At 37.6% G+C, this 9,434-nt stretch overlaps 2 protein-coding genes across 6 annotated transcripts in view; both read left to right on the plus strand.

Annotated features, from left to right (window-relative positions):
• LOC132294389 (DExH-box ATP-dependent RNA helicase DExH7, chloroplastic) overlaps positions 1 to 1,178 on the plus strand; it is a 77,297-nt gene extending 76,119 nt beyond the window's left edge. For 2 of the 5 annotated variants that reach the window (XM_059792223.1, XM_059792226.1), the window contains 4 exons: positions 77 to 174; positions 282 to 381; positions 461 to 526; positions 681 to 1,178. In XM_059792223.1, the coding sequence (XP_059648206.1) occupies positions 77 to 154 (78 nt within the window). In that variant the 3' untranslated portion in view covers positions 155 to 174; positions 282 to 381; positions 461 to 526; positions 681 to 1,178. Of the gene's footprint in view, positions 1 to 76; positions 192 to 281; positions 382 to 460; positions 527 to 680 lie in introns of all 5 variants that reach the window. The other 3 variants (XM_059792224.1, XM_059792225.1, XM_059792227.1) reach the window with 3 other exon arrangements.
• A 2,486-nt stretch (positions 1,179 to 3,664) lies between these two features.
• LOC132294390 (uncharacterized protein At5g49945-like) lies at positions 3,665 to 6,746 on the plus strand. Its single transcript, XM_059792228.1, has 3 exons — positions 3,665 to 4,873; positions 5,926 to 6,129; positions 6,214 to 6,746. The coding sequence occupies exons 1-3, from the start codon at positions 3,788 to 3,790 to the stop codon at positions 6,439 to 6,441; spliced, it is 1,518 nt and encodes a 505-aa protein (XP_059648211.1). The 5' UTR covers positions 3,665 to 3,787; the 3' UTR covers positions 6,442 to 6,746.
• Positions 6,747 to 9,434: the final 2,688 nt, after the last annotated feature.

The raw sequence follows: 9,434 nt of genomic DNA on the forward strand, positions 1-9,434 counted from the left end.
TTTCTCTCTTTTTTTATCATTGGCCTTAATATACCTTCCGACTTGTGAGTAATTCATTTTACTCTATGCTTCTTAGACGGCAAGCGTGGTTGATAATGAAGTTGTCAGGTCAATAATCCATTTGTTGTTAGAAGAAGACAAATCCCAAAAGTGATATAGTGGCCAATCATGGAGGTACACCTATACATAATGTTAGTATTTATTTATTTTTAATTTTTTATCATTGGCCTTAATATACCTTTCGACATTTGAGTAATTCATTTTTACTCGTTTCTTCTTAGATGGCAAGTGTGGTTAATAATGAAGTTGTCTGGTCAATAATTCATTTGTTGTTAGAAGACTACAAACCCCAAAAGCAATGTAGTGGGGTCAATCATGGAGGTAACTCTTTTCTTCTAATAATGAAATGTATAAAACTGAGGATGTTTTTCAGTTTTATGATTATCTTGTTGTTATTCAGATTCATGAAGGTGCACGTTTGTCATTGCGCAGGATGAACATGATGACTGACCTGTTTATGTAAATGGTGAGCATTCCCTCCCATGCCATGTTGCTTTCTTGTTTGTGTAAACAAAACAAACCATAAAAATCGAGAACATCAAAGAAGATATGTTTCAAGCACATTATGCCTGCAATGCTCATCTTTTGTTGTTGAACATTTGTGTTTCTCGATTTGGCAGGTCGTCTTCATACATTTGATATCTTATATCCGAAACCACAATACGTGACCCGTACTCAGAGGAGTTGATTTGAGGACGTTCCATTGGCAAATCAAATTATAATTCAGGTTATTGACATGCATGCTCCACTTGTTTTGTAACTTCAATATGTAACTTCAATATAGGTTTTACTCTTCCACCATTAGCCACCATTAGCGGGAAAATATGTGGTTCTTTGCAATTCCATAGTTTTTGCTTCTGCTGAGGGCTTACGCTAGGTGCTTGACTGAAATATCCATAGGAGTATCAACCAGTCTTAGCACCTGGCAGACCAATCTCAGACACAAGATCAAGAACATATTTTCGTTGAGATAGGGAGATGCCCTTGTAATTAGTGATTGATTCCGCGTCTAACTACTTCTCTTTCTTATGTAATTTTGATAATTCATATAAAAATTACCAATGCCCTTTAGTGTTTTGCACTTTTTTTAATGACAAAGTTGAACGTTGTCAATCATCCTTCTAATTCTTCAGTTACGACATGAACATATAGGTAACTTTTATATGGAATTTCAGTATCTTAGAATATTTCTTGAAATTGGTATTCTGGGGATCTTATAAAAAAAAATTTAGATAGTCAGATATTTAGGTTGCTTGGTTCAGTATTCTGTTTTCAGGGAATTGAATATCAGAAGACAAAAGAAACTTCGATTGGTTTTAGTTTTTCTAAAAAAAAAATTTCTGAAAACTCGGTTACAAAAAGTTTATTTTTAGAGAACAATCTATTATAATTATCTGAAAACGGTTTTATGTTTTTTGCGTTTTTGAAAACTACTGTTTTTAGATAATTGAACCAAGCAACCCCCTTATTCTTTACTCAAACTAGAGGATTTAAAAAGCATCTACGCTTGTTGAATTCAAATATAGTATATTTTGTTGCCCTTTTAAGATTGCAATGATATGGATGGTATGTCCCCTAAATATTGCCTTTAAAAATAATATATTTGTAAAATTCAATGGCTAAATTTGGTATAGCATTCAAGTTAAAAATGGAAAGATGGTACATTTTCACTTGGAAATGAGCTTTTTGTTGTGTGCACGAGTTGGTAAGAAAAGGTATAGGCTAGTGAATACTCAGAAATTGACTCTCACTTGTGTACTGTACTTGTTAAAGAGATCGTGATGGTCTTCAACTTTAAATTTATATAATTGCAAAAATTATAAAGTACAAGTACAAGTAATGCTACTCAAGCCATAGATCGGCTTGTTTAACATTTCTTGCACTTTTATTTGATGCCATGACGTTGTCGAATTAATTAAAATGTAGGAACAATTTGTCGAATTAATTGAAATGTGGTAACAATTTTGCTTTCACACCAATTAGAGCATATAGCTTTAATGGGGTGGAGTGCAAATGAATCTTTTTGGAGTGCCTAACATGGCTGCTCTTAAAATTTTAGAATTTAATTATTAGTTTTATCAAACAACACTTTTTTAATTGTATCTTTAGGATTCAATGTATGCCCACACTATTATATTTTCGTCTTAACAAAATGGTTTGTCAAACAATTTAATTTTTTTATTTATTTTTATTTTTATTTTTTTTCCCGATAGATAAGTAGTAAATCACACCCTTCCAAAGGCCTACACTGAAGAGTGAAATCTAGACCTCTCCTTTTATTGAGTGAGAATGAGAAAACAAGAGTCATTTTCATTTTGTAATTGAAGTACCATAATTTATTCCATTTTTCTAACTGTTCCTTAATTTGAATATGGAACTTTGGCTCAATACACGCAAAGTTTTATTGACCAAATTGTTAGCCATTAAGTACAAGGGTTAACCATTACAACTTTTATATTGGCAATTTCATAAAACTCTGAATTTGATCATATCATATATCACATTTCAATTTTTAAGGGTGTAGCCTGGTCATTGCATTTAAAAAATCATAATGCGACATGAGAAGAATTATTGTCGGAATTAGAAATTTGATACTGTTAGGTCACTGACAAATTGATGCTTATTTTTTATTTATGTAATGCTATTTCAATCGGGAGTTTTAAACTTAGCTAATTAATGGTAAGGACTCTTACTTGAGAGGTGGTGTGAGAATTTTTATCTTTTTTATAATTATAAGAACAAGAAAGCTTGGATGATAGGCTATGAAGCACGGATACTCATTCCAGGGTTCCGTATCAGTGTTGGACACTTTTCGGACACCGACACCTGTGTCCGAGGCTCGGACATGTGTCCGACACTTCTATGAAGTGTCCAAATATTATTTTTTATTGGACACGTGTGTCCGAGGCTCGGACACACGGTCCGACGCTTCTGTGAGACAAAATTTATTTTCTCTCACTCCTCTCTCAGTCTCTCATCTTCTTCAATTATCTCTCTACATGAACAAGATATATATATATATATATATATATATATATATATATATATATAAGTTACATGAACAAGATTTTGTCAAAGAAAGTATATGTGTTTATTCATATACATATTTAGTTCATTATAGCTATGTCTCTTCTGCACATCTTCGTTTGGAATTTGAATCAACTTTATTTTTCATTTATTTTCTGTTTTGTCTTGTCTATATTTTTCTTATAATGAAATTATTAAAATTGATTCTGTTATTTGTTGTTATTTTATTTATTTGTACAAGATTCTAATAATTATATTTTGAATATATAATTATATATATATATAAAATTTTATAGGCGTATTCTTGTCGTGTCCGTGTCTTATTTTTTTAAAATTTGTCGTGTCGCCGTATGTGTCTCATATCTATGTCTGTGCTTCATAGACGATAGGTTATGCTGTAACACAAAAATAAATAAATGTGTCATTGCCACCTAAGCATTGGAATTTGCAAAAAAAAATAGTAAAATAAATAAATAATTATGGTTGCAAATTTTCGGTAGGATATATGAGTCATGACCGATGGTGAGCCAATTAATGAAGTCCTAGTACAGATATTAACGAAGTTACCAAAACGGCCCCATTTGCCAGTTTCTAAATTTGTCCTGTCTTCCTCCAGTGAAAAAATCACCTCTCCTTCGCTTCTCTCTCTAAAAGTTCAGTGTCTCTCTCTCGCTCTAAACAAATAGGAGTGCACAATCTCATGGCGAAGCGGCCTTCCAGTTCCTCTTCTCTCTGGTTCTCTCCTCTCTCGTCTCTGTTCCTTCCTAGAGGTGACACACTCTGCTACATTATAGCCCTCCTCTCCATTTTCTCTCTCCTCATCCACCACCTCGCTCTCTCCTCCGTCGCCGCCGCCGACTCACACTTCGAAGGCTTCGACGCCGACGATGACGAAACTCTAGATGACGACTCGCTCCAACTCACCGATCTCCCTCTCCGATCACCTCCACCGCCAATTCTCACTCAGTCCGATCCCGAGTCCCACCATGGCCCACCTGATACCAGCACTCCATCACCAAACCCACAAACGACAGATTCATCTCAGTCGTCTGATCTTCCTCCGAAACCCTCGTCGGCCTCCTTCGATTACTGGGACGAAGATGAATTCGAAGGCATCCCTGTTGAAACAATCCCAAAAACCACAAAATCTGATGAAAATAATGCCACTTTCGTTGATTCCAATTCTGATTCGAAAACGATTTCGAACCCTAAGAATGTTGATGTTTCGCGATCGTTTACTGTCGAGATTGTGTGTGGTTCGTTTCTGATTATGTTTGCAATCAATTACTTTACGGGTAGGAGAGAGAATGAGAACATTGCATTGTCTTGGGCGGCGAAATTCGCCACCAAAGACTCCATTTTCGACAAGAATTTTAGTCTGTTGGGCGTCGGCGTAGGCGATGACTCGCCATTGTTGTTGAAAGAAGGACAGACTGTGTTCAAATTCTATGCAAGTGGAAGGAGATTTTGTCAGGGTTTGCTGGCAACAATGGAGCTAAAGAGTCGGCACGATTTGATAGCTAGATTGTACAATATGGTCGTACCGTGTAGGGATGAGATTACATTCGAGGTTTCTATGAATGATGATGCAATGGATCAGGTGGTTTTCGCTCTAGCAAAGAAGAAGCCGGCGAAAACTATGCAAAAGGAGCTTAGGGATCTTCAGAGATTTGCTAGTTTGGTATCACCACCGAGCAGTAGGAAATGGGTGGCTGATGATTTTGGGGTTGTTTCGGAATCGAAGGAGGTGGCAGGGGATTTGATCACAGAAGCTGTGCTTGATCAGGTATTGACATGTTCTTGTAAATATATATATGTGCTTGATCATTAGTTTTATTATTTATCATTTGGCTTTTCTATTACTCATTTGCATAAATGTGCTGTTCTTTTCTTGCATGGGTTTGAATGTTGAAGTTAGCTCTTTAGATTTGGCTCTTAGGATATTGCAATGTTTTGGTAGTATAAATTTGGAGAACAGATGCCTTTTATGGCCAAACAAAATCCAGGCCCATTTGGGGAAAATTAATAATAATAATAAAGAATAAACTGAAAAAGGAAAAATAAAATGTAAGTTTGGGTGTAAGTTTGGGTTAAGGTGGGGTGGGGAAAGCAGGACTTGAGATAAGCTATTTTGGGTACTCATTATGCATTTTCACTGTATTAAGAGCTAGTAGACATAATAGTTCATTGTGTGTTATTCACTGAAAGAATAAATGGTGAGAAATGGTTGAATCGAAATTTAGTTTGCCACATAAAATATTCATGGTTGCTAGTATTTGCTGTGCCCTGCGGTTGTGTTAAAAGTAAAATGCTTGGTCCTTGAGACATCGTGGTCCTTAAATGTGTTACTAATTGTAACTAGTGTGAAATTGGATCAGACATTAAACCAGTGGGAATCAGGTGGAACGAAAACACAGACAGCTTGCCCGCTGCTGTCCCTGGAGCTGTAAGCCGTAAGCATTCTGAATTAATGTTTAACTACTGCTCCATCTCTCAGTTTTATGTTGACTTGTCTTAAATTTTCAAGCTGCCATTATATTTTACTGCTTCTATCTATTTGGATCTACTCCTTGATTCCCACTCTCAGACTTGTAATTTTGTCATCCCGGACCTGTTAGTATCATGCCTTACTCTAGTGCTTGAGTGTTTCTGATCAGTGTTTTACTCTATCTACTGTTTGCTGTGAATTTATTTCTACTGTATGTGGTTTTATTGATGTCATGTAGGATCTTTTTTCTTCTAACAGCCATGGAACTCTTGTTCTGTGGAAACATCTTTCCTCTTTCTTGATGACTCTCTTTAGACTTATGTGACATGGTTTGGTGTGGTTTTCTGCAGGTCTTTGGTGATAAAGCTTTGGAGAAATTTGGCAAGGGTTTCATCTCAATGCATTTCTCTGATCAATTCTTGGGTAAACACAAGAAAATGTTGATGTTCAAGTTTGCCCTCCCCGATGTCAATCATATGGCTGACATGACTCGATTGGTGGCTCTTGTACCCTATTACATTGATTTAATTGGACGATACAAGCTCAGTTCACAGGTAGGTTAGACTATTAACTATATTTTTTCAATTAATAATGGAACTTGACAATTTTGATCCTGATCTCTTAGCTATCCAACACAGGCTCGATCTAAAACAGAAGCTGCTAGATTGAAGGCTGCCCAGGAGGCATACAAAGAATATCAAAATGCTAGACAAGAAGCCTTGCAGAAAAAAAAGGCTGAGCGCAGGAAAATGATGGAGGCTGAGGCAAAGCTCAGTGCAGAGGCTATTCGCAAGAAAGAGGCGAGAGAGCGTGCTCGCCAGATGAAGAAGGCGGCGGCAAGAGTGAAGATGACCCGAGCTCCCTAGATGTGCAACTTCTTAGATTGTTCTGAAATTTCTAGTTGCTTCCCTGCTCTTCCCAGAAAAATATTCTGTACCTTCACGGCTGTCTATCTTAGTTCTTCACGATAGATTGTTTGCAAAACATCACCACGTGGTCATTGTTTTGGATGATGCATTCCAATTCGATGCTTAAGGAACTTCTATAGGCTCCCTTTGTGACATTTAACTGCATTAGGGGACATTTTCCTGAAACTAATTGCTAATGTAGCCAATTTGGGCGATTTTATTGTAGTTCAATTAAATGATGAATAGAAGCTCTTTTGCTGATATTTAATTGATTTAGAACATCTTCTTGGAACTGATGAATCAGTTTGAGCTATGAAGCGCGAGCTGCGTTTAATCATAATTCAAATGCGGGTTAGAAGTTTATGCATGCGTAAATTTCTAAGGAGCAACAATTTAAGTGCCGCTATTGTGCTGTTGGAGGACCAGAACAGCCAGGGACTCGAGGAATGCATGACTGCAATCGCGAAGGAAAAAAGGAACTAAAAGAAGTAGGAAGATTCATGAGAGATCTCAAAGGATCATGTTAAACAATATAACCTTTTGCTTGCAACAGAAAGAGAAAAAGGTCATCTTATTATGTATGCATTTGTTATATTCTCATATAATGAATCGTGTTCTAGAGACTCTATGCTTGAAAAACCATATGCATGTGCCACATAAGAGCAACTTACTAATATGATACTATTTAGAGAAACATAAATTAAATAAAACAATCCATGTTACCATACCACTCTAAGTTTATCCTCTTACTAAATCATATTTGTGTTCCTTTTCAAGTTTATCCTCTTACTAAATCATATTTTTGTTCCTATTTATGGATTTCAATTACAACTGAGTATTTGTAGGGGTTCTTTTTCAACCAGGTAGTGAACAATAATATAATGGTGATATCAGAAATACAAATACCAAGAAAAACAGAGATGCTCAGTGTAGGAGGAGGAGAAGAAGACCAACTATCAAAGATAAAGATGGTGATAAGGCAAGTATGCAATATCTTATGACAGCCTCCTCTTCTGGGTTGGTGTTTCCTTCATAGGACAGTACTATTTATAGATCCGAATTCCATTGGTTATTATCCAATGGTCCCTTCCGTGCATGGTTCCTCGCATACATTACTCCCAATCTAGATTACGTGAGTAATCCTGGAGATTTAGGAGTCTGAAGGGTCTAATCCTTTCCTCGAGCCTTGTCCTACATTGCCATGTCACTTCTCTCTTAATCAGGGGCATTAAATATTGCTTGGTAGTCGATTGGTCAAGCCTGTCACAGTATTAAATGTGATTTTAAGGTTTGTTGTCATAACATGTATAATCCCATCATCTTGTTAATCGGGCTTTGCTGTGAGCGAAGGCACCTCTTGACTTCTCATCCACCAATCTAAGATCCTCCTAAATTTCCCAAACATAGATTCTCTATAGCCGCTAAGACCCTACCTTAGTCTCGTGCTATACGCAATCCCCTGATGACGAGCCCCCTAGGACTCCAGTCCTTCAAAGTGATATCTTCTGGCGTAACACCAGGACTCGAGGTATTCGAGAGTTGGTCTCTCGAGGCTTGATGGCCTAGCGCGGTGCCAGGGCTTAGGGTGCTCGAGGATTGGCTCCTCGAAGCTTGATGGGCCTGGAGCAATGCTAGGGTTTTGGTTACTCGAGGATCGGTTCCTCGAGGATCGTTGGGCCTAGAGCGATGCTAGGGCTTAGGGTGCTCGAAGTTTGATCTCTCAAGGCTTGTTGGGCCTGGAGTGATGCCAGGACTTAGATTACTCGAAGTTTGATCTTTCGAGACTTGTTGGGCCTGGAGCGATGCCAGGGCTTGGAGTACTTTAAGTTTGATATTTCGAGGCTTGTTGGGCCTGGAGCGATGCCAGGGCTTAGAGTACTTTAAGTTTGATATATCGAGGCTTGTTGGGCCTGGAGCGATGCCAGGGCTTAGATTACTCGAAGTTTGATCTTTCGAGACTTGTTGGGCCTGGAGCGATGCCAAGGCTTAGAGTACTTTAAGTTTGATATTTCGAGGCTTGTTGGGCCTGGAGTGATGCCAGGGCTTAGAGTACTCAAAGTTTGATATTTTGAGACTTGATGGGCCTGGAGCGATACCAAGGCTTAGGGTGCTCAAAATTTGGTCACTTCGAGGCTTGATGGGCCTGGAGCGATGCTAGGGCTTCAGGTGCTCGAAATTTGATCTTTCGAAGTTTGATGGGTCTGGAGCGATGTCAGGGCTTAGGGTGCTCAAAGTTTGGTTACTTTGAGGCTTGATGAGCCTGGAGCGATGTCAGGGCTTCGGGTGCTCGAAATTTGATCTTTCGAGGCTTGATGGGTTGATGAGCCTAGAGCAATGCCAGGACTTAGGGTGCACAAAGTTTGATCTTTCGAGGCTTGATGGACCTGGAGCGATGCTAGAGCTTGAGGCACTCGAAGTTTGATCTTTCGAGACTTTTAACTTTTCAAATTGCCACGGAGAATTTGGCTAGGGTCATATTGACTTGTCAATATGCCACGTCAACTTCTAATAAGTGACAGCCACGGTATTGAATTAAAATATTTTCCATTACAACTGAATATATTGATTAAAATATTTTCCCATGTCTCAATATGACATGTCAACTTCTAATAAGTGACAGCCACGGTATTGAATTAAAATATTTTCCATTACAACTGAATATATTGATTAAAATATTTTCCCATGTCTCACACTTCTCTTCTAACCTCTATACTAACTATAGAACTTGTTGGCTACACGTAACCTCTACCCTATTTGTAGGCATCTCCTCCCTAATAAACACCTGGATGCATTATTATCGATGGTTAAAATTAATTCTCTATATAACAGTTTTTTTTAGATATTTACAAACCTATATAACTATTTTCTTCTTTTAAAATATTCTCTCTATTCTACACATTAGTATAACTTTCTAGAATACTTTACAACTTTCACAATTTTAAAAAACTCTA

The sequence above is a fragment of the Cornus florida genome, unplaced genomic scaffold, assembly GCF_030987335.1.
Source record: "Cornus florida cultivar Cherokee Brave unplaced genomic scaffold, ASM3098733v1 CherokeeBrave_3.0.0_Hap2_Chr02, whole genome shotgun sequence".
Classification (NCBI taxonomy): domain Eukaryota; kingdom Viridiplantae; phylum Streptophyta; class Magnoliopsida; order Cornales; family Cornaceae; genus Cornus; species Cornus florida.

Coding starts and splice junctions, on each gene's coding strand:
- LOC132294390 (XM_059792228.1), top strand. CDS start 3,788: ATGGCGAAGCGGCCTTCCAGTTCCTCTTCTCTCTGGTTCTCTCCTCTC. Junction 4,874..5,925: donor CAGAAGCTGTGCTTGATCAG/GTATTGACATGT, acceptor GGTTTTCTGCAG/GTCTTTGGTGATAAAGCTTT. Junction 6,130..6,213: donor GATACAAGCTCAGTTCACAG/GTAGGTTAGACT, acceptor TATCCAACACAG/GCTCGATCTAAAACAGAAGC.